Below are 26225 nucleotides of genomic sequence, written 5' to 3'. Positions count from 1 at the left end.
TGGATAACGTCATTTAATTTGACCCGATCAAATGCTTTCTTAAGGTCGACGAAACATAGATGTACCTGTTTGTTGTATTTTAATGATTTCTCTTGCACTTGCCTTATTATAAATATAGAGTCGGTGCATGATCTTCCCTACCTAAAATCTTGTTGTTCTTCTGCTTGGATTTGTTTTGTGTAATTCAAGGGATCTATCCATTAATTCGACATTGGTTAGCTCAACTTTACAGTAAGCCTTTAATGTATGGTCCCTGTTCTACCAAATCCATGTTAATGCTATTGAAAAAGTTCAGCATAAACTTATATGGTTTATAGCATACAATTGAATAAATTGAAGCATATGTACTTACTCTTATGAAGATATCCTAATGCAACTTAAGCTTCTAACTGACAACTTAACTGGAAAATCGCATGATAATATCAGATGCAATATTTTTTTTAAAGCTGTTATCTGACTACATTTATTGCCATGCTCTGCTTGAAATACCTTTTTTAAAATACCTAATAGGGTTACCAGAGATACTTGTTTGTTCGATAAATGAGTATTACTCCTGAAACTTTTTGATCGCCCCTCGTAAATATGGAACTGAACTATCTTTTCATATAATAGACCATTCACAGCAGCGAATACTCTGAGATATCTGGGTTATGTAGAGCGCATAGACGATGATGATATATATTTATTTAAAGCCAAAGAAGAGTAGGTCCGCACATATCCAGAAAATGTTTATTAGATTAGGTACAAGAACTGCTTGCAAAAGAAGTGGCACTGGAAAAGGAAGTTTGGCAAGTTGTAAATAGTGCTATGGTCCAGTATTACCCACAGCGCCAGATATTTCGTCTAATAATCTCGTAAAAGTCAAAACCGGACACACAAAAATGAAGAGTCTAATACAGCGACAGAAGGCGAATAACTGAATATATAAGATTTAATATTCTTTGTGGCCTGCGTAGCGCAAGCGGTAAGATGCTTGCCTCGCACGTCGGTGGTCCGGAGTTCGAATCCTACCGCCGGCAAGAACAACTAGACATTTTTAAAAAATGTCTATAGGCCCCAGGTCGACTCAGCCTGAATAAAATGAGTACCTTGGGTAAAACCAGGGGTAATAATAGGCGGTTGAAGCGTAGCACTGGCCATGTTACCTTCCTTGTATACCGTAGGCCCTAGATATAGCAGACTACCCTGCTATACTCCCAAAGCCGCGCAGCGGTATAAAACGGGAGACTATTATATTATATTATTATATATTAACCATTTGATTGAAGTTTGTTAATAATAGTGTCATACATTTGTCTTTCCAGAGTAGCTCGGAGCAATGGTGCTCAATTGTAGTATTTCATATTTTGGGTTACGATATATATGTTCCACGATTTTATACTCGATCGAATATTATTTTAATTCCGAATGAGAAGATAGTTTGTATCGGCAACTGAGCAAGTTCTTGTTGACAAGGTCCCATAGAACTGAGTCGTAGAAAAATTGTAATAAAAAAGAGAATCAATAATAATAACAATAATCATTTGCCGAGCATGATATTTAGCCAATCGGGTTCAAAAGTGTATATTATTAATTTCGAAAAAATATATTTGGGATTTGGGTATACTTGAACTTCCTACTCTTTAAATTTGACAGAAATAAAAATTTTAGGCAGATTCCATTGGAAAATACTTTGAACTGACTAGGAAATGAAATATCAAAGGAGTTTTAATGCTGACTACATTAATGAATTGATATTGCATGGGAGAACAGTAGAATGAACATAAAGGTCTAAAGGCGGAAACTAGAATTGTTAAAATTCGTCTCCTTTGTAACGCACTGTTGCCAAAGTTTATGTTATTTCCAAAGAACTTTCAAATCATACAAGTTATTACATTTCTTTGTTTTAGGCCATCAGCCAATAAGACTTTCTCCGCACACTCTTCAAAGACCATTTTTCAAATAACATGAATTATCGGCAAAAAGGAATATCGACAATTTTTTACAACTAAATCTGACTTTTGTGTGCAAGATTATAAATTTCTAGTAAAATCAACACAAACAGAAAATATTCTGGACAAACAACTACTTTTCGTACATCCGTATCACCAGATTACTTCATTTTTATACAAAGAAAAAGTTATCAGTGGATATTGACTTCAATTGGTTTATACCTGAATACCTAACAGTCCTTCGATCTAAATGATCTTTTCCTGGGTGTGTTGAAGACTAGAGCAGTAATGTAGCATCAATACTGATAGTCCGTGAACTTTAGCATCGGCCTTTCCCATCAGAAAAGCCAGTTTGGCCTTCTCGACCTCGGAATCTTCTGATCCGATTTGTTTCGACAGCTCCATGTGTTCGACGGTAACTGAATCCAGGCTTTTCTTCAGTTCGCCCATCTAAAATATTATTGCGTTAAAAAAATTACTAAAAATTGCTAAAAGTAGAATTCCACAACTAAACAAGAAACAAAAAGTTAAAACACTATGAATAAACCGAGTTTTGGAAAAGAAAATAACATGTAAAAAGAAAAAATAACATGTAAAAAAAATGTATTTACATTACATTACAAAATAAAAAAAAACATTTTTATTTTTTTTTATTGTATTGATTCCGTCGTATGCATTTTCTATTATTTTCCATTCACTCTGTTAGCTATTTCTTCCCAGTCAAATATTCCAATACCTCTTAGATCTTCCACAACACTGTCATACCGCCTTTTCCTTGGGCGCCCTTTTTTTCCACGCCGACAAGGGCGTGGGGCCGAGAATACGTATTGGTCGGGGCGCGTGATGAGACATGAGGATACGTGAGTGTGATGTCCGCCATCTTGAAAAGCGGAACACGAAAAAGAAGATGAAAAGCGGAACAAGAAAAAGAAGAAGCGTGAAAAGAAGAATTGACGCAATCTTCACGTTTGAGAGATGACAGACTAAAAAGAAGAATTGACGCAAACTTCACGTTTGAGAGTTGAAAGTTGATGTGACGGTTGACAGTTGTCAGCGGTCGGCCGCCATCTTGTGACGTCACACGTCAAAATTTCCCCGCGCTGTCAAAATTTCCCCACACTAAATGGCCCAACCTCTGTTCCTCTCAATATTTTTCTCTTCCACCTCCCTAATATCTTCTTATTGCGCCGTCTCCTTTCGAAGGCTGGCGATCCAAATGGCAATTGTAGCTTTGGAAAATGTTGTACGAAAGATTTCTGTGGATAAGCGGTCAAACCATCACCTCAGGTCTTTCAGCCACGAGTTCTGGCGTCTTCCAACTGATCTTTTGCCCTGAACGTTACCTTCCAATATGATTTTGAGTAATTCATATATTTCGCCTCTCAATACAGGACCCAAGTATTGTATTTTTCTCTCTTTAAATATGCTGAGTAATTCTTTTTGTTTACTTATGCGCCTCTAAATGTATTGAACTATCATCTGAAACTGGGCTGGAGATAAATTTCGAGAAAACCAAAATGATGACCAATATGGTTCACAGCGACACAGATCAATAACAACAAGGTAGAATTAATCGATAAATACACATACTTGGGTCATGAAATTAGAATAACCAGAGACAACCAAACCTGCGAGCTAAATAGACGAATCACGTTGGGATGGGCGGCATATGGAAGGATGAGAGACATTTTAAAACAAATACCCCAATTCACCTGAAAAGGAAGGCATTTAACCAATGCATCTTACCGGCCTTGACCTACGGAGCAGAGACCCTAACTTTAACGAAAGCTACTGCCGAAAAACTGAGGGTAACACAAAGGCGAATGAAGAGATCAATGCTAGGCCTGACCTTGAAAGATCGCGTGAGAAATGAGGAGATACGCCGACGAACTGGCGTAGACGATATTATACTGCGAATCAATAAACAAAAGTGGAGGTGGGCTGGGTTGCTAGAATGGAAGACGGAAGATGGACGAAGAGATTATTGGAGTGGAGACCAAGAGCCGACAAGCGAAGTCGAGGCAGACCACCCACCCGATGGACCGACGACCTAAAGAGAATAGAAACAAACTGGATTGCAGCAGCTAGAGATAGAGAGAACTGGAGACGTTTGGAGGAGGCCTATATCCAACAATGGATGTGAAAATGGGGCTGGATGATGATGATGATGATCATCTGAACTTAAAAAATGGTGATAGCTTGACTATTACTGTGGAAAAAGTTTCGAAAATATACGGTGTGTGTTCACAAAATTTATGACATCCGCGAAGAGGCACAGCAAAGCGAACTGAAACCGGTACAAAAAAGGAAGAAAAACAGTTTCCAGTCAGCCAGTCAGAATACTTACGATGAGGGAGTGAAATCTCGAATAAGGACAATTGTCCATGATCTTTTTTGGAAAACATACATTTCCTTTACAGTAATTTGCTATTGATCATTTTATTTCGAATAATTGTCAAAGAGTAGGTCTTTCTTATTTCTTGAACCTTCAAGCAAACAGAAGCATGTCTTTAATAGTACAGTCTACTCTTTCACTCTGAACTTTAGTATCTTCTGTTCCCAACACGGAGACCTTCTAATAACTCGAAGCGACCACTTACCATCAGATTGATCTTCTCCACTCTCTCCTCGTGCGACAGATGCGAATACATCTGTCGCCCGGTCTCCTTGGCCGCGTCCATCAGCGATTCGTCATTGGGGCACTGCATAACTTGATCCAGCAGTCTGTTAATGCAGTCCGACGCTTCGGCGGGGTTCTTCTGGACTTCCTCTAGGACCTCGGGACACATCAGGAACGGATTGATCGCCACCAGAGATTGCTTCCTGCTCGGCGTTCGCTGCGGGGACGGCGGCAGGCTTCTCGACGTGCAACCTATGAAGGGAGAGCCTAAAAAATCGGTGTCGTGTTGTAGTGTTAGCAGGTTAGTAGTGGAGATTCAAAAATAAGTAAAATGTTTTTCATGCTGAAGTACCTGGCAAGTCTTTTTGGCCAGGTATAGACTAAGTCTATAGACTATTTTTATTATTTTGTTTTTAATTAAACAGATGCCCTAATTTTAAACAACCGGATGTTAAAACAAGTAAAAAGAAAGGATATTGAAATTTCGAACAGAATAATAGAAATTTGAGGGAATCCCAAACAAAAATAGACTCAGAAAGACTAAAAAAAAGGACTGCAAAGTTAGTGAGACTTTATCTATCTAGAGAATAAAATAAAAAGATGGACAGAATACCTGAATGAATTATTTGAAGACGATAGAAACAACTCAGATAATCAATGCAACTGGGCCAGACATATTGAAAGAAGAAGTAGAATACGCAATAAGAAACGCTAAAAATGGAAAAGCAAATGGACCTGATGAAATTCCTACAGAACTGTTGAAGCTTTTGAATGATAAATCCATAACCATAATATTACATCTATTCAATACGATATACAGTACTGGTATAATACCTCAGGAATGGTTGCTGTCTACGTTTGTCACCATACCGAAGAAAACTAAGGCAATGCAATGTTCAGATCATCGAACAATCTCTTTGCTGAGTCATCTGCTTAAAATATTTCTTCCATCCACAGCCAAAAGTTAGATATAGACGTCCTAACACAGAGATGTCTAGATGTTAACCAAGAGGTACACGCCTGCTTTATAGACTTTGAAAAGGTCTTTGACAAAGTACGCCACAATAAACTCAAAGAAATCCTGAAGGGGAAAGAACATCGACACCAGAGACATACAAATAATATTAAATCTGTAAAAGGAATCAGCGAGCATGACACTAGTATAGCAATAAACGGTACCCAACTCGGAAAAAGTAAGCGAATACAAATACTTGGGAACCCTCATCAATGAAACAGGTGGCCAAAACCACGAGATAAAAAGACGTCTTGAAATTGCCAGGTCTACCTTAATAAAAATGAAAAAATTATTTTGTAATCGTGATATTAGTATTCAGCTGCGAACTAGAATGTTAAAATTCTATGTATTCAGTACTTTGCTTTACGGTGTTGAGGTATGGACTCTTAAACAGAGAAATGTTAAAAAGCTTGAAAGCTTTGAGATGTGGTGCGACCGCCGTATACTAAAAATAAGTTGGGTGGATAAAATTACAAATGAAGAGGTAATACGCAGAATAAATAACGATCCAGAAGTCATACTGAATATAAAAAAGAGAAAACTTGAATACTTTGGCCACCTGATGAGAGGACAAAAGTACACATTCCTACAAAATATATTGCAAGGAAAAATCCAAGGACGCAGAAATCCAGGCCGTAGAAGAATGTCCTGGATGAGAAATTTAAGAGAGTGGTTTGGCTATACCACTAACGAATTATTCAAAACAGCAGTAAATAAAATTAGAATCGCCCTAATGATATCCAATCTCCGATAGAAGAGGCACTCAAAGAAGAACAAGAAGACTTGCCAATCTTTCCATTGAAAACAAATTTGCAATACCACAGAACACCAAACACAAAAGAAAGGTATTAATACCAACAGATACGCCGATGATATTGTTAATTTTGAATAAACCTACAGATTTACAACAACCTTAAATTATATAGAGCTTGGGAATTGAGCCTGAATATAAAAAATGGAAACAAATAAAAGGTGATAATTATTGGACACCAAACTTATGCATCTGTTATGTTACAACTTATCGTTGTCTATGTTTATTATATTTTTTTGTTACTTATATTAATACAAAGGATACTAAAAGAAAAATAAAAGTCGCAAGATTTTCAAAACTATGTAGTAATTTTGTCTATTTTTTACTAAAACATGCCAATTGAATTTAACATTTCAAATCTCAACTATAAAGAGTGAGTAAGTGCTGCAGAGAATAGAGTGTATATTTGAAAAAGTTTGTGCAGGAAGACAAACTTACCTGGTATAGCTAGATTATTAACACTATTAACTCGTTTCAGGCCGTTTCCTAGGGGTTTCGTTTCGGACAGGTCCTCGCCGACTTCCGTCATCGTAATTTCCGGTCCCTCGGAGGCGGAATTGTCGACTTTTAGGTTAGGGTTGCATCCGTTGCTCATTTGGCATTTTACTATGCACTTTTTGTGACAGCACAATCCGCACTGTTTGCATTGGACAGCATCCTTTAACCAAATCTAAAAAAGTTATTCAAATACTGTAATCAGTCAATGATCATTTGAAAATCAATAAAAGAAAAGAATGTGGATAGTCGAGATACACGGATTATTGTCAATCTGTACTGGTATCAAAAAGCAAAGGTTAGAATCGAAAATGTCGATACAGAAACAATAGAAATCAAAAGAGGTGTTAGACAGGGTTGCGTGCTGTCCCCATTGTTATTCAATGTGTACAACGAAGCTATTTTTAAGGAAGCAATATCAGAGGAACAACAGGGTATATCAATAAACGGAAAAATCTTGAACAACATAAGATTCGCAGACGACACCGCTATTTTTGCAGACAGTCTAGAAGCACTGCAACGCTTAGTAAATAGATTACATCAAGTCAGTATAAATGAACGTTAAAAAAACCAAGTTCATGATTATTTCTAAGCAACATACAGTAGGAAGGCTAGATATCGAGGGAAAACAAGTAGAAAGAGTGAATAACTACAAATATCTGGGAACCTGGGTAAATGAAAGCAATGACCAAGGTAGAGAAATAAGAACACGCATTGAAATTGCAAGACAAGGATTTATAAAAATGAAAACAATGTTTGTTAATCGAGACCTTCCTCTGGAGCTGAGTATAAGAGCCGTAAGATGCTACGTGTTCTCGACTTTGTTGTATGGAATGGAAAGCTGGACACTAAAAGTGGATAATATAAAGAAGTTGGAATCATTTGTGGTGTGGTGAAAGAATTTTGAAAATACCATGAACGAGTTACAAATGCAGAAGTGTTAAGAAAGCTACAAAGGGATTGCGAGGTCATAAAGAATATCAAAACAAGAAAGCTGGAACATTTAGGCCACATTACCAGAGGTGCGAAATATGAGATATTAAGGCTCATAATGCAAGGTAAAATCAAGAGTAAAAGATCCATAGGAAGACTAAGAATTTCCTGGCTAAGAAACCCAAGAAAGTGGTATAGTTGCAGCTCAGTAGATCTTTGCAGAGCAGCCGGCAATAAGGTACGGATAGCTGTGATGATAGCCAACCTGCGATAGGAGAAGGAACTACAAGAAGAAGATAACTACATCCTGTAGTATATGTTATGTTAATGTCGGTGTTGATTCAGCAATTGATACATAAGATGAAGTTTTATTTAAATTAGAATGTTTAGGAATAAGTTTTACAAGCACTGAACTGAACTATTGTGAATTAACAAAATTTAAAATCATTTAAATATTGTTACAACTATTTCTTGATCTGAACTTCATCTCGAAGCTCGAGGCGCTCCATAGAAATCCCCAGAATCGGCTCGAATATATTTATTTTAGTATAAAGACCGCTTGATTTGATGGACGGGACAGTTATAAAATAAATTTTAAGTAGTCCATTGGGTTTGTAAATATTTAAGTGAATTATCTGTGTAAATAATTGAACAGTGCGTTTTAATTTCCGTTATAATAATTTATTTTGAGTTTTCGGTTGCGAAATGGACTCTTTTAAGAAGGAAGAAGGCAAATATATATACAGTGGAATTATGAAGCAGATACTAGATAAAAGAACAAGAACAGATGACAGTTATGATGGGGAAATCACAAATATAAATATAAGAATCAAAAGAGAATGTTCAACAGGAAAGAATTGATAAAAATGTTTAAAACTACACCAGAAATTTATCTAAAAAATTAAAATATCCTGATCTTTCAAATTAAAAGAATTTTAGACAGTTTCTGCGTTATACTTACAGCTTTCTTATATGTAAATATATATCATTATTTACGTATATTATTAAATACATTAACTCACCTTCTTAGAACAAAAATCACAGTGAGTGGTCCGATGGAACTGCGTCCTGACAAAATCGTGCTGCATTACACCGGTCGATTCCACCGATTTCACATCTTCCGGGGAAATATTTTCCGACATTTTCCTTTTCAACTCGATATCGTCGTCGTGGGTCCATATGAACGCTAATAAAACATCTCCATAACAAAAAACGTGCTCGAATCCGGAGTGCAGAAGAAGAGGGTGAGTTTGATTGTTCGGTACAATGTTGTTCGGTGGCAGGAATGAGTAGCAGCGCATGTAGTTGCCTAAAAAACTGTTTAAAAGGTGTTTTAATAGATAAATAATGCAAACTATTATTGGTTAAAATTGTATTTACTTGAAGCATTATCATAAAAGCTGACGTAAGTTCCAATAATTTTTTAAACGTGTGGCAACATCGCAATGAAGCGCAGTATGGTTGACAACATTGTTTATTCTGCCTCAGCTCTATTTATTAATTTACAGCTATTTTTATAATGTTTGATACGAGATAAATTTAAATGAAGGTCAACTGTTTGTGGCATCGTCTAACCATTCGTGAGATGGCTGAGGAATGTAAAAATGAATTTGGTTCATGTGTGTGGCTGTATTAACACCAAGATAAAGAACTTTTTGAGTGACAAATAATTATAAAATCTTTTTAAAACGCATATCACTAGTCACGAGATGTGGGTTTATGGCTACGATGTGGAAACAGAGGTCCAATCGCCTAAATCAAAGTCAATCTTCCAACATTTGCGACACTCAAAATATCACAGCACTTTAAATTCATACTCACTGCTTTTTCGATTGTATTGTAGGATATACCCATATACTACGATTCTCTTTCACGAGGTAAAATAATTATCCTTCTTTTCTTCAAATGCCGAGAAATTTGCGTAAGGCTATAGGAAGCACCAGTTCATTCTGCTTTACTCGTTCTTGATTATTGCATCAAAAATGGAACTATTATCATTCCTGAGTCCACCTATTCACCAGACCTTGTACCCACGGACTTTTTCTTGGTTACCAAACTCAAAAGAAGAGTTTTTTGCGGTAGAGAAAGATTCCACGAATCTACGATTCTAAGAATCCTGATTGGCCCGTACTGAACGAATATTTGAGCAATGAAAATTTAAGAATATCGCAGAATTACGCATTATTATCCTGTGTAGCATATGTGGAGGATAAGAGTTCTCAATCAAAATATTCTTTAATAATAAAAGATCTTTCTGTAGGTAGTCTAAAAGATAGTCTTGTAACAGCCCTTTATATATATATATATATATATATATATATATATATATATATATATATATATATATATATAAAGTGTTTATTTTAATCTAGAACAGCTCTGACTGTACATATGTGATTTTTCTACTTACCCAATTTTTTTTTGCTATCATTAATACTACATAAATCTCTTACCTATTACAACACTCCCCCAAGACATGGCTGAGCGGAATATTCGTATAACCAAGCAGAACATCCCTTTCGTCCGGTATCGTTCCCCACACATTGATATTTAGATGTTTTAACGAATCCTTTAAAGTAAATTGAAAATCTTCGTTGAACTGAACCACAGTGGTGGCTTGAAGCTCTTTGCTTTTGTGTACCTAAACAAATTATAACCGTTAAAAATGAATAAAGTATGCCATAACCTTAAAAGCTATTAAACACTGATGTTTTTTAAGTAAACTCACGACTGTTGTTTCGACGCCAACGTAAATTTATCAAGAGAAGTATTTCAACTTTTTATCTTAGATGTATAAAAATGTTTGTAGTCTAATGAAGTTTTTAAAAGGTTCCTCTTTATTTTTGTGATGTACGTTTTTGCCCAATCTCCACAATTTTTTTGTAAATTAAAATTTTGTTTATTGAAATCATAACTTTTGAATGGCTCTACTGTGGCATGCTGCTGTGAAAAATAAATTTACCACAGCAGCATGCCACAGTAGAGCCATCTCTAGGACCAGAAACAAATTAATTGAGGGTGAAGATCAACCTTAACCTATACCGAATTTATTATTATTTGGCAGCACACATAGGGTGTCCCAACAATAGTGGTAACCGATTATATCTTGGGAACTATAACAGAAGATCTAGAAACAGAAGCAGAGTTACAGATGTGGTGGAGAGAGCTAGCAGATAGAAATGCAGATGAGCTGGCCACGCCGGAAGGATGAAGGATGAAAAAAGGACATGCAGATTAACCGAATGGAACCCAGAAACAGATAAACGAAACAGAGGAATACCACCTACAGGATGGCAAGATGATCTGTGAAGACTGTGCACTCTGGAAGAGACCTACGTCCTGCAGTGGACTTACAACGGGGTGATGATAAAAACAAATAGAGTGACCAGAAAATAAATAATTATTAAGTCGATTTATAGAGTAATAAGTCGTATTTCTGTGAAGAAAGAAAGAAAGTGAAGTAAAACCTCAGGACCAAAGTTACCTGAGGTTGCTTGGATCCCGACTCAAGAGAAATAACGTATTACTCCCTGTAGTGCCTTTTTCTTGGTTCAGATATCGTGACACGAATCGTATGCCTTTCTTCAGTCAACAAAGAAATCTTGTTTATTGTAGTGGCAATAAAGCCAATGCCAAGAACGATTACTGTTGCACAAAACAAGGAAATCTCTTCCAAAAGACGAAAAATGTTTCAAATACTTTGTTAAAAAGTTACCAGGTCTTTTGGAGACGAAATTTAAAGAAGGTATATTTATACAGCCAGATATCAGAACACTTCTAGTGGATCAAGAGTTTACCAACAGTATGACAGATCTCCACTCGCATTTAAGGATGTTGCGAAGAAATTTTTGGACAACAATAAAGATACAATTTCCAAAAATATTGTTGGGTTGTCGGATGAGCCTAAAAGGTATATTTTCTCCACTCCAACTGGACCATTTTCTTCTCCAAGGAGAAGGAAAGATGATGTCAAAGAAAATGGAGCAGAACAATGACTGGAGAGTACTGCTCCATGCTGCAGAGGGACATTCCAGATAGTATTTATAAGAAAACATGTACCAATAGAACCTCACAAAAAAGAAAAGATTTTAGTTAAACTAACAAGCTCATTTTAATCAAGCACATTACTTAAATCTCTTTCGAGTTGGGAAAAGATACCCAATTTCTGAAAAAACGTGATTTGCTACGATATAAAGTTCACTTTTATATTCAACATATCACAGACCACATAGATTAGTCTAAATTCTTATTATTAAAACAGATTTTCAAAAAAATTTTTGCAGACCTGTGTAATCAAATTGTTTTCGTAATTCATACAAACACCTGACACCAAAGGAAAACAAGATTTAGTTTAGTAGTAAAACACAATTTTAGTTTAATTGTAGACAGGAATATCTGAATTTATTATAATAAATACTTTTAAAAGACCAGAAAGCCAATATTGTCATGCACACTAAAAAATTGAACCACACATTAAATTATTTCTGATAGCAGTCGATATCCCATACTTTATTAATCATGCATTCATTTCACAAAAGCAAAGTCGACAGTATTTTATTGTGGAACAGTTAACGTTAACATTAACATATTCCATATTGTGATTCGTTCCTCTATTGGAGATTGATTATCATCCAGTTGATATCCAACCTCCAAAAGTATATATTGTCATAATTATATTAGAAAACGTTAAGCTTAATTACTCAGTTTTGTGTGTATGCATCTAATAAAAATAAGTCACATTAAATGTGTAGGTAACCTGATAAAAGACAATATCGTTGCAAAAATTAAAGAAAAACATGAGGAATATTTCAAAATTTATGAACCACACGCATAGAGGATATGTAATTAAATTCTTAGTCAGAGTTCAGATATTTCATTAACTAAAATAGTTATACGCTGATAGAGGAAACAAAAGAGATCGAAGAAATGTAAATCAGATAAAAATTCAAGGCAAAATAATGAATTCTTGCTCGTCCAAAGAGTCATCTTACAACCATTACCAAAATTTTTTATACGAACTGCATAAAAATTGAATATTAGCGCCTCTGTCGACCGGGTTACAAAATCTTGTTTATTTACATTCAAACTAGAAGTTTTTTTTATGGGCCTGCGTAGCGCAAGCGGTAGGATGCTTGCCTCGCATGCCGGTGGTCCGTTCGAATCCTACCGCCGGCAAGAACAACTAGACATTTTTAAAAATGTCTATAGGCCCCAGGTCGACTCAGCCTGAATAAAAATGAGTACCTTGGGTAAAACCAGGGGTAATAATAGGCGGTTGAAGCGTAGCACTGGCCATGTTACCTTCCTTGTATACCGTAGGCCCTAGATATAGCAGACTACCCTGCTATACTCTCAAAGCCGCGAGCGGTATAAATCGGGACACTATTATTATATTACTAGAAGTTTTTCACATATAGTTTTTGTATGCTTATAAAGTAGTGAGCTTTTACTTTTGTGATCTGGTCTTAAGCAGTGTTTTGTACGAGTAATAAATAAATAGTGCAAATAAATCGAAGAAAAAACAGAGGAATATTCAGACAATCCATACAAACAGTGAATGCAGAAAAAATAACGAAGCAGAACAACAACAAAGAAAAAATAAAGCAAAACTAGTAAATAGTAACTTACATCTATATGTAGTGGGAGTTCCGTATAGTTTGTTTCCGTATCAGTCCTGGTGATTTCCGGTACCTCAGAAATTGAGGCTTTCTTAATCGAAAACGCTGTTTGCGCGGCTTGCTGCTGTTGTTTAAGGCTAGCATGTTGCGGGGTTGTTGGGTTACTTGAGGTGGGGGTGTTCTTAGCACTCCCAGATTCTATACAAAAATATTAATAAATGGGAAAACATTTATTCATTTATTTATATCACTTATTTGAATTATGCAATTTCCTAATTTCAAAAGATCAAAGTTTAGGATTACTAGTCAACTAAAGATTGTCTTTCATCAATTTTCTTGTTTTTCATATTTTTTTATTTTTTATATTTTTCATTTTTTGTATTTTTTAAATTTTCCATATTTTTTGTATACCGATATGGCAAGTTTTCAACTACCGTATTCGTTATTCAGTATGTGGAACAAAGATAACACTTAATTGTTTGAATACGAGTGAGACACAATCGACACAGGTTGGAGTAGTGAGTCTAACTTTTAAACAGTGTTGCAAAACTTCTGTTACATCATTCCTTCTAAAATATTGAGAAATTGATATGTGACAACAGCGTGAGCTAAATAAATAAGGCACTTCAGTAGACAGACAGATAGTATAAAAGATGTATCCCCTCTACGAGTGCATGATTTCTCCTCAAAAGAATAGGCGGTACTTATCTGTAAAGCAGGTTTATGGTCTATCTATTTGATTTTTAGCTGTGGTGGTAAAAGGTTAACAACAAATCATTAACATGCCAAGCGTATATTTTCGAGAAGAAAAGATTCAAATGGTGAAATGGTATTATTGGAACCATTCTATTGTAGAAATAGTACAGTTATTTATTGCTGCTTTTGAAAATCGCCCAATTCCGACAGAGAAAACAGTACGATCAATTACTAAATCTTTGAAAATTTCGGTTGCATAAATACCTGTATGAAATGTCGACCAACGGATCAACCACGATCGAAACAAATCTCTGTTAAACGCGAAGCTGGCGAAATGCAAGTTTGTTTTTCTGTCGAAGAAACGCCTTATTCGAGTAAACAAATTGCAGACGAAGTTGACCTAAAGGCGAGAACTGTAAGGAATATTTTAAAACGAAATGGATACAATTGCAATAAAGTGCAAACCACCCAAGAATCTGTCCATAATCCATCTGTCTTGAGTATTGCCGTGAAAAACAATACCCAAAGAAATTAAATGTGTCGACTGGACTTTATAACGATAATATAATTGGTCCATTTTTTATTAATGGAAATCTGAATGGACGAAAGTATCTAGATTTATTACGCAATCAGATTATTCCAGCAGTTCTAAACATTGCGGTCAACTTCGATGATGTCTGGTTTTAACAGGATGGTTGCCCAGTACATAATGCAATCGAAGTTACAAATTATTTGGAACAACCATTCCCTGGACGATTAATTTCTACAAGAGGAACAATAAAATGCCCATCTAGATCACCAGATTTAGCACCTTTGGATTTTTATTTCTGGGGAATGTTAAAATCAAAATTATATCGGCATTATATATTTCACATATATATATATATATATATATATATATATATATATATATATATATATATATATATATATATATATATATATATATATATATATATATATATATATATATATATATATATATATATATATATATATGTGAAAGAAGGCGTTGCTTAAAATTTTACAACTCGTCAGAGGAATAATGCATAGTTGCCACACATCAATTCCTTAAATCAATGTTCTTTGTTAACTAATTAAGTAACTGATAGAATCGATCAGAAAATAACAATTACATGGCTACCTTTTTTAAGTTTTTTTGAACAATATTAATTTTCATTCTACAATGAACTGTAGTGGATTTAAATATTATTTTACACTCATCGGACCAACATTTTAGAAGGAAAGATGTAACACAAATATAGCAACACTGTTTAAAAGTCATGCCTACTCCTTCGAGATTGTGACTGCCTCTCACTTCTGTTCAAACAATTAAGCGTTATCTTTGTTCCACATACTGAATAACGTATACGGTAGTTGAAAAATTGCCATATCAGTATTCCATTCAGTGTTAGCAACCCTGGAGAGTGGGATTATTGTGCCAGGACCGTAAAATTATAGTAAATTTGAAAAAATGATAGTAGATGAGAAAAAATAATCGTCAAATTCAATTTTATCGTTTAAATAATAGTTAATGGTTCTTCGTTGATTTTATGAAACTGTGTATAAAACTTTTATGGGGGTGTTCAGTAGTTTGCAGATGTTTACATGTATCAATTGAAGTAATTGATGTCTTCTTCTTGCAGTACCGTCTCCTATCGGAGGTTGGCTACCATCACAGCAATCTTTACTTTGTTGGCTGCAGCTCTGAACAACTGTAATGAACTGCACCCATACCACTCCCTTAAATTTCGCAACCAGGAAATCCTCCTACGTCCCACATTTCTCTTTCCCGAGATTTTTCCTTGGATTATGAGTCTGAGCAGAGAGTACTTCTCTCCTCTCATTATGTAGCCCAGATATTCCAGTTTTTTCGTTTGTATGGTTTTTATGACTTCGCATTCCTTCCCCATCTTCAGCAGAACATCTTGATTTGTTACTCTTTCTGTCCATGGAATTTTCCACATTCTCCTGTAACACCACATCTCGAATGCCTCAATGTTTTTGATGTTTATCTTTTTCAGTGTCCAGGCTTCCATGTCGTACAGCAGAACGGAAAAAACATAGCACCTTAACATTCTCGTTCTTAAGTTTATATTTATGTCCCGGCTCCATAGGAACTTTTTCATTTTGACAAACGATTGTCTCGCTATCTCTATTCGCCTCTTGATTTCTCTTGTCTGGTCATTAGTATCAGTGAAGCAAACGCCTAAATATTTGTAGGACGTAACTCTTTCAACTGGCTGATTATTTATGATTAAATTCACATTGGTGTATAGCTTCTTTGTTACAATCATGAATTTAGTCTTTTTGATGTTCAGTTTTAGACCATACTTTTTGGTATGGGTGTTTATGTTTTCCATCAAAAACTGTAAACTTGCTAGGTTATTTGTTACTATTAGCGTGTCATCAGCGTATCGTATATTGTTAATTAACTCTCCGTTAATGTTCATACCTGGATATGATGTTAATGTCGCGACTGTCGATGTTTTTGCTTCTTAGGATTTCATACAGCTTTTGGTGTCTGACTTTATCGAAGGCCTTCTCAAAATCTATGAAACCTACGTAGAGGTCTTGGTTTACATCCAAACATCTTTGCATTAACACACTCAGACAAACAAAGTAATAGATGTGTTAGGAGCGATATATTGGAATGTACTCTACTGTATTAATAATCATCATTTCGGCGCTAAATGAAAAATATTTTGAAATTAATTCAGAAAAATTTTAGGGTTTCATCATTACGAAAAATTTTGTTTTTTTTCGGTCTAAAAATGTGGTTTATGAAAATTTTAGTAGACTTAAGGGTTATTGTAAAGGCATGATAGTATATAGTAAAAATAAGTGTAACTATAGTATGTCACTATAATTATAGTATGATTGCTAACACTGATTCCATATTAATTTTATTTTTTGTAATTTTTATATTTTTTGTATTTTTCATATTTTCAATTTTCTTTCATATTTATTGTTTTTCACATTTTTTTTGTATCTTTCGTATTTTTTATATTTTTCATATCTTATATTTTTTGTATTCTTCATATTATATATTTTTTATTTTTCATATTTTTAGTATTTTTTATCTTTTTGATCACTTAATTATATACTACCAACTGAACTAGTTGTTAAAAATATATTAAGTTGTATTAAATATGAGTCAAAATATTTACAATACGAGTATATCTAGAAATGTTGATACCTTACCAGAGAACGACGGTTTCCTCTTCCTCAAACTGAAGTTTCCTATAGTTTGAGCGAACTTGGCCATATTCTCGTTCGATGGAATTATTTTAGGCACTCTTTTTCTGGTGTCTTTGGGGGTTTCCACGATGACAAAACTGTCTTGTTCGGTTTGCATCAGTTCAGTTTCTTCTGGCACTTCTGGTGTAGGACACGATACCTACACAACATTTGAGGAACTTTTGATCCTTTTTTTGTAGTAAAGATACATTTAAAAATAAATATATTTCAAAGAAGCAAGAAACATATTGTCTTTTATAAATAAAGGAATATATTAGGGGCGTACATATGATATATAGGCTAAAAAGGTCTAGGAACGCGTGAAGCTCTTTTTTCACTTAATATACTGATACAAAGATGCCTGGACGTCAATCAAGATATATACGTACGTTAAGAATAATTAATGAATGTCCTGAAATCAAAGAAGATTGACTACAACGACCTCAGGATCATATCAAATTTATACTATAAACAGCGAGCAAAAGTACGTGTTAACGAACAGCTGTCAGAAGAAATTGAAATAAGATGTGGAGTGAGACAGGGATGCGTATTGTCGCCAATTCTTTTTAATGCCTACTCCGAAGAGATCCTGAAAAACGCTCTGAAACAGCTGGAATAAAGGTAAATGGAGTTCCCATTAACAACATTAGATATGCGGACGACACTGTAATCTTAGCAGAAAATATTGAAGATCTTCAGAGACTGGTGACCAGAATAAGAGTATGGAAAAGAGTATGGTCTAACAATGAATGTCAAGAAGACGAAATTTATGAGAATATCGAAAACTCAAAGAAATAACGAGAATCTTCTAATAAACGGAACCAACGTCGAACAAGTGGACAAATATGCATATCTGGGAACAATGATTAACTCCACAAATGATTACATTCAGGAGATCAAAATCAGAATAGAAAAGGCTAGAGCAAATTTCAACAAAATGGGAAGAGTGCTATGTACAAGGGATTTAAAATTGGAGCTAAGAGTTAGGTTGGCGAGGTGCTATGTTTTTTCGACTTTTATTTTATGGAATGGAGTCTTGGACCTTGAATGCGACATCAATGAAAAAACTGGAATCATTCGAGCTGTGGGTGTATAGAAGAATTCTGAAAATATCGTGGACAGAACACGTTACAAACAAAGAGGTTCTGAGAAGGATGAATAAAGAAATAGAAATTTTAAATATAATTAAAACAAGAAAATTGGAATATCTCAGACATATTACATGTGGAGAGAAGTATACCTTGCTCCAACTGATTATGCAGGGAAAGATCCAAGGAAAGAGAAGCATAGGGAGGCGTAGAATGTCATGGCTGCGCAACCTGAGAGAGTGGTACGGATGTACATCAAATGAACTTTTCAGAGCAGCCGTCTCAAAAGTCCGAATAGCTATGATGATTGCTGACCTCCGTCGCGAAGATGGCACTTAAAGAAGAAGATATGATATATGTAATGAATATCTAAGGGAGGCGACACCATAATTGGTAGAATATGCTGAGGATGATGATGATGATTAGGACCCTATTAAGAAAGAAATATGTTTAGCGATATGTCACAAGGCTGTAACACCGGTAATAATTTAATTAGGATAATGAATTGCTTATTTATTTATAGACGTCTTTCATTTTTCATAAATTTTTAAGTTGTGACTATTAATGGCGCGACAGGTCTTTATTGAAATCACATTGTCGCCTGTCAGTCCATTTGTCTCTGAGATAACTCTTGAAGGAGAAGTCCTAGAGTCTGTAAATTTGGAACATAGGTTCATTTTGGTGTAATGCAGAATCCAACTTAATTTGAGGTCTATATGTATTCTTCTTCTTCCTTTTGTTTTAATTAAAGGAAAAATCCTTCAGCCTTGAAACTTGGCATATAGGTTACTCTTGGTCCACAGAAGAACCCTATTTTGGTCTAAAGATAAAAGATGTTTTTCAGGACTGTCGATAAAAGTTTCACATCTGTTGGCATTCCATCGAGTGCAACAATAATTTTTTAGTCATAAAATGGCGTAGTAAAAAATAAATACATAAGTAGATGAAAAATACATATATTGAGCAGAAAAAATATTCAATTACTTACCTTCATTTCAGTCTCTTCTGAATACTTGGATTTAATCACATAATTCTCGGCCAGTCTATCCACTCTTAACGTTATATTAGCTGCCGAAATCGACTTGATGAACTTGGCTACTTGCGTCACTGTCTGGACAGTACGATTTTCCACGGCCACCACGATGTCGTTCGGCCTTAGGCCGGATCTGTAAGCAGTACTGTGCTGTGACACGCTGTCCACCAGCACTAGACCTTGTTCTTGTTTAAAAATTACGCCTAGTTGAGCTTGTCGTACCTTTGTCATGGTTATTTCGAGAGTCATGTACAGGTTGTCATCTCTTTGGTAGAGAGAGATCCAGGGAATTATGTCTAAAATTTTAGATAGATAAGATAGTATAGTTATATACCAATTAAGTTAAGTACCAATTTAAGATGCAATGTATAAAACAGACGTTCAAAACTTACCTACTGACATGGTGCAATAAATATTTTGAACTATAGGTGGCAAAGATAATCTGGACACTTCAACGCAGGTCACCTCCAGTTGACCTTGGGGAACGATCTCATTATCATCTGTATCCAACTGAGATGGATCCGTTTTCACGAAGAACGGCTTATACCTAGAAGATAAGCGAGTGTTAGATGTAGTTGTATTTTGTCACTGTCATTGTAAGCATTAAGGTATGGCAATAAGATTAAAAAATACAAAAATTCAACACTTTACAATTCTTTATAAAGTAAAAAATGATCAAATGGTAAACATTTTAAAGTCTCCCCTTTTCAGTCTTGACTCCTGAAGGAAATGTAGTGATCGTCATTATGTTGTGTATGTTCCACCTCTAGAGATCTCCTGTCTCTGGTCATTTCTTTTAATTTGTGCATTGGTATTCTGCAGATTCTCTGATTTGGTCAACCCATCTCGTAAGGGTCTTCCTCGTAATCTTCGGCCCTACCTTTCCTTGAATGATGAGCCTCTCCATATTTTCTGTGTCTGATCTCATAACATGTCTTAAGTATTTTTATTGTAGAGCCTTTTTACTGAACTCTAGTCCTCTTAAAATTCAACTCCATGTCTCTCTGTCCAATATTTATATCCATATGTTAGTATTGGGGATAATAAACAGTTGAACAATCTCATTTTTAGGGTTATTGAGATTTGGGTGTCTTTAGCGATCTTTGCTAGATCACATCTATGTTTTATCTCCTCATATAATGTCCCTGTGTTTGATATCAATGATTCCAGATAAGTTAACAATAACAAACCGGTCATTTTTGTCTTTGATATATATAACCAAATATTTGTCTCTTCTTGACTATTCGCGATAAGGGCTGAATTATCCACAAAATTCAGATTGTTTATTTTTCAGCCACTTATTGACGTGCCCATTTCCCTACATCTTTGCCTCACATCTTCTCTTGAGTGGAATTCATTTGAAAGTATGTTGAGCACTTTTGCTGATACAGTGGTATGTTTGTATACCTTAGTTATAAGCAAAATCGGATGTTGTGGTACGCCCTCTACTTGTAGTATCCGCCATAAGTGATACTATTTGACTTTATCAAACGCCTTACTATAATATATAAAACAAACATTGAATTCCAACCTGGATATTGAATTCGCTTGGTTTTTAGATCATTTGTCTAATATTCAAAATGTGTTCTCATGTACAAATCTTTTGGCAAATGTGGGCTGTTCTTCTGGTATTTATATTTGTAGAAAAGTTTTTAGTCCTGATTGACGATTTATATTTGTATGCTGGCATGTGAGATAATGGAAATATATGAGGTAATCTATAATTATCGTATTTATCGTGGCTACGCCATTGTCCAAACGTTTGAAGAAGCTATCACAGTATATATTATGCTATGCAACGATTCGTAGCAAAACTTCGTCGAGAGATTTCTGGAAACAGAGGTGCTCTATGTAAAAAGAACAATTAGTTATATTTAAAGGAGTTAGTGGAATAAATATATTTGTAGCATAACGTAAATAAACGTTATAAATTAATTGTGTTTTTAGTGTTAGTGGTAAAAAACTGTAAATAACTTAAAATATGTGTTAGAAGACTATGAATAAACTAAAATAAACATTACTCACTACTATTAAGTAAATGCTTATCTTTCAGTGTTAGTCATAACATTTGCCTGTTTTGACTTAGGAATTTAAGTTTTTAATGAAATTTACACATGAATAGACACATTTTAAAGCAAATGTTCAACAGGGAAGCATCAAGTAACCTATATTGTCTCACGAAAATGCCATTCCAAAAATATACAGTATAAAACTTGAGATGATTTTTTATCTATAATAAAAGTAAGTATTCAATTTTGAACTTACCTTAATTTGTAATTTGGCAGGGTGTGTTTCCTTTTTATCGCTTTCTTAATCTGATTAACTATAAGATTTGTGATGTTAGACTGTAATTGTCTGCCTTGAAAATGGGATTCAACTTGCAGATCCAGAACGGGATCAGAATAAAAGCTGAAAGACCAATGGGTGTATGGCTGTCTCGAAAACTGCAGTCTCGCTTTGCCACTTATTTTTTTCACTGGAAACAAAATACACTTAGCTCAGAAGCAATTATATGATATAATAATAATACTAATGTCATTTGTACTGTACTGTACTTCATATTTTTTATCATTTCTCTATAATAAAATAAGGAATGTCTGTTGTTTCCCTCATGTTCTTTCACTTTAAGAACACTGCTTGCCATTTCTCTTTCTTTGATTTGTATTTCCATCAATTGATGTCCTTTTTTGGCCTTTGTTAATGGCCATATCAACTAAACTGTTTATCTTTCGATAATTTCCAATATAGATTCAATTTGCAGTTTCACCTTTTCTTCATGTTTCTTAATATCTTAATTTTTGTTACTCCTTTGACCTTTCCAAGGTACTTCAATTTCGATATCATAAATTTAAACTTCTTTTTTATGTATTAAGGGTTCTTATGTAAATTGTACTATAAACTAAAAACACTAACCTTTAATGGAAAGATAAGCAGTTTTTCCAAACTTCATTTTCGCATCGATACTTAATAAAAAATTTCCTGTATAATCCAAGCTTAAACACAAACTAATAGTCTCTATGTATCCTTCTTTTTTGTCTAATTTGACATTATCTACAGTTATTTCCTTTATATCAGGAAATTCGGTTCCTAAATGCATATCTCTAATCTGAAATAGAAAAAACTTATATGATTATAGCTTTAACATAATATCATAATTAATTGTTAATCTTCTAAAACTCTAGAAGGGGAGATTAGGAAATACTGAAAGGTCTTAATCTTTAGGAAGGAAAAATCATTCTGTAACTCATTAAAGCTTCAACAGCAAAACTTTTAATGGTGGCAATGGTGGTAATACAAAATATTTGTGGCAAAAAGGTTACCTAAGGAGCAATATTTTGTCTATAGGGAAAAACAAACATAATTTTATACTTACAGTAATACTATCAAAAAATTTTCCTATGGTGGTTTTTGTCAGCAGTTCATCAAATTCTAGGCTTAACTTTTTATAGAGCCATCTCTTGATATACTCTGAATGTCTCAGTTCATGAAATAAAAACTGTAATACTAAACTAATTGGTAAACTATCTCCCTTCCCTTTGTCACTAAAGTCTTCGGTTTCTAATTTTTTCTTTATATCCTGAAACAAAAGATATGACTATATAGAAAATCTTACAAGAACAGTAGAGGAAGAACTTGAAGAGCTACATAAAGTCAATGTGACTATATGAGAGCAATATCTACAACTACAACGAAGAAAGGATGGATGCCAGATCCATTCTTTCAAAAAATATAGTTTTTCAATCAAAATATTCAAAATTTAATATAATTATTGTGTAATTATTAATGTATAATATAGATATAAATGTTCAAATTGCTAAAATTGTTAAAAAAAAGGATTTGTATAAAGAATTTACAGTGCAGAAATATATTATTTAAAAATGGAGTTACTTATACACATAAGATGGTTATTTTTGATGATGAAATTATAGTAAGAATATTAGTTTTGATTATATAGAATTTGTATTATAAAATAGTTGGAAAATAGTTGGAAATGTGTGTAGTAGAAGAGGTAGGATAGATAAAAGGGAGGTAAGTGGTGTGATGATGTGGTACAAAAATATTGTATAGAAATTCTATAAGATCACCATAAGACCACCTATTATGTGTGGCACTGAATGTTGAGTAGTTAAAAAGAACAGTGAATACAAGTTGCAAAACAGGAATGCTTGGACACAAATTAAATTAATCAAACAGATCAAATTAAAGTAATTTGATCAATCTGATCAATATTAAACCATTTTAAACTGTTTTTAATTAAAAGTGATGTATCAACAAATAAAACACTTTTTAATTATCCCATTTTTTATTTCTTTTAGAAAAATTGATATGGCATATATTGTTCTTGAATAAGAGTATAATAGAGAACCCAGAGAAGTTTAGTGAGAGATATTTGATGGCAAGCAAGTTTCAGATGAATAACTGAAAGTTGTGTAACATTAATCTGGAAGTTTTTGACTTTTTCAGCAAAAACAAATGCAGAACAGGTTTGTAGGAAATAGTAATTTTCTCAAGAAGGAATATAACCCGGACATTCCACTCCACATAGGTGTAGAGGAAAATATTGATGGAACTTTTTTTAGCAAACACAATAATAAATTAATAAGTAGCACATTTTATTGAAATGTTGGCAAAAATACTGAACAGTTACTGTTTTGTTCAGACTATAAACTACTGTGTCTTTATATTTTGCATAATATTCAGAAAGACAAAAATAATAAAGTATTTTGCTATATACAGTATAACAATGCCTTTAAAAATAGCGAAGTACCTTTCATAATAATATATTGCTTTCCGTGTCCAGAAACCAATGTATCATTACAAGATATCTGCTGTGAATAATTATACTTCTGATAAGTATTTTTTCTCAAACATTTGAAAAATCAAAATAAACAGTTTCATTGCATTGACCTTTTTAGATTATTATAAGCAACTATCAGCTAAAAATATATGCAATAAACCTATAGCTGTTTCCTAATTAGATAAAAGCTGTTTGTATACATATATTAATGTAAATGATAACATTTTTTAAATTAAAGCTGTTAATTTTGCCACATTATGAAGGCCAATGTTTAATAAATGAATAGTACCTGTGGTAAACTGTATTCGGCCGTGTTTTTCGTTACAGGAGGCTTTGCCACTGGGCTCTTTTTTAAATAAACATACAATACATAATACTGGACACTTAAAGTTAAAATTATGCCAAATAATACTGAAACGCAGGCCAGAAAAAATGTAGCAAAAATATCCATTTTTCGTTAGTTGTAATTTATCACAAAAGACTGTTAGACCGAAGGGAATGTACTTAAATAGTTCTTATTATTTAGATCGATGAATTACATGATGAATCCACCTTTCTTTAAAAACAATATTTTTTGTTTTTGTCAAACTTCAACTTTAAAAAAGAAGAACTGTTGAAACCATATGTCATATGTCAACACTTTCACTATCACGGAACGATAGGCGGTAGCCTTAAGAAATTAATAAACTCGGTTCGCTAATCCCAGTCCGAACTGTCTAGTGAATTTAGTAATTATTTTTTTGCGAAGTTAGTTACTTTTTGACAGACTAAAAGTGGCTGGAAATTACTATACAACCAAGCACCCGTACTCATAGCCAATATTCATAGTAAACAAACTAAATAGTAAATAAAATAGAACTTTGCAAATTACCGACAATCAATATTTATTTATCTGCACCATATAATAAATAGTTATGTTAAATTATAACAACTAAATATATATTTTTTAAATATATACTACCCAAAATTTGATGGGTTTAGTATACACTTCGACTATTTAGAATAATTCTTCTTTTTTTAAAGAAAGAAGTCTGTAATAGCAGGATACTTGAGCTATTAATACTGAGAAGTAGGAATTGTTGTGTTGTAGGTTTCCGACAATGAATCTGTCAAAATATGCCCGAGCTAAGCGAATGGAGTTTATCCAGATTTTCAAAGAAAAGAGAAGCAATATAATTTATATCGTGGAATGTAATTTTAAATTCCCCATATCGTCTATCTCATATTCATCATCTGCTTGCTTTGAAAATCGTAGAAGGCACAGATTTAGACAAAAATTAAATCTGAATTTTGGTTTCAAACAAATTTCCACTTTTCTACTTTTTGTTTGCAATATAATTGATTTTATCAATTTTTCGCGACCCTTGTATGGCTCTAAAAAAGCTATATATCATTCTTCTAGTGAAATGTCGAAATGAATCCAAACAAAAGATATTTCAAAATGGAAGACACATACTTGATAATTCGAATTTTGGTCGGGGAGCCATCGATTTGATTTTACAATTAATTTTATTTATTGTAGTGAAAACTTTTATAGGAAGGCTTTAGATGACAAAATATTTTCACAATCACACAAGTTTCGTGATAATTTAAATACAAAATTAAATAACGAGTCTGGCTGTTCGTTCCCTTGCATACCTCGGCTTCATCATCATCATCCTCGGCGCTACAACCCATGGTGGGTTTTGTCACCTTCCATAATTCGCCTCAAGCCTCTTCTCCTATATGCCACGCCACATCTCTCCATTCACTAATCTGCATCGCTCTCAAATATTCCTCGGTCGCTTGGCCTACTTCTCATTATCCCACTGTCTAACGCCAGTTTCTTAAGCATATCTTTGCAATTACTTACCGGTTTTGATTTAGTATGCACGTTTATTTGCCGATAATATAATTATATGGAAATGATCTTTTCCCTAGATGGTATAATTATTTCTGTAATAATAC

The 26225-nt window shown here is 34.0% G+C and overlaps 1 protein-coding gene across 1 annotated transcript; it reads right to left on the bottom strand.

Annotated features, from left to right (window-relative positions):
* Positions 1-978: 978 nt before the first annotated feature.
* Positions 979-24871, bottom strand: Pdzd8 (PDZ domain containing 8). The gene is made up of 13 exons (XM_072536280.1): positions 24568-24871; positions 22854-23057; positions 22394-22586; positions 21746-21956; positions 19873-20027; positions 19436-19776; positions 17324-17519; positions 13434-13621; positions 10259-10446; positions 8828-9122; positions 6816-7047; positions 4532-4818; positions 979-2381 (listed from the first exon to the last, which is right to left on the bottom strand). The coding sequence occupies exons 1-13, from the start codon at positions 24727-24729 to the stop codon at positions 2178-2180; spliced, it is 2856 nt and encodes a 951-aa protein (XP_072392381.1). The 5' UTR covers positions 24730-24871; the 3' UTR covers positions 979-2177.
* Between the last annotated feature and the right edge of the window lie 1354 nt (positions 24872-26225).

This window comes from Diabrotica undecimpunctata, chromosome 1 (genome assembly GCF_040954645.1).
Source record: "Diabrotica undecimpunctata isolate CICGRU chromosome 1, icDiaUnde3, whole genome shotgun sequence".
In the NCBI taxonomy this organism is placed as follows: domain Eukaryota; kingdom Metazoa; phylum Arthropoda; class Insecta; order Coleoptera; family Chrysomelidae; genus Diabrotica; species Diabrotica undecimpunctata.
Note: the sequence above shows the minus strand (reverse complement) of the source record. Positions and strands in the feature narration are given on the sequence as shown.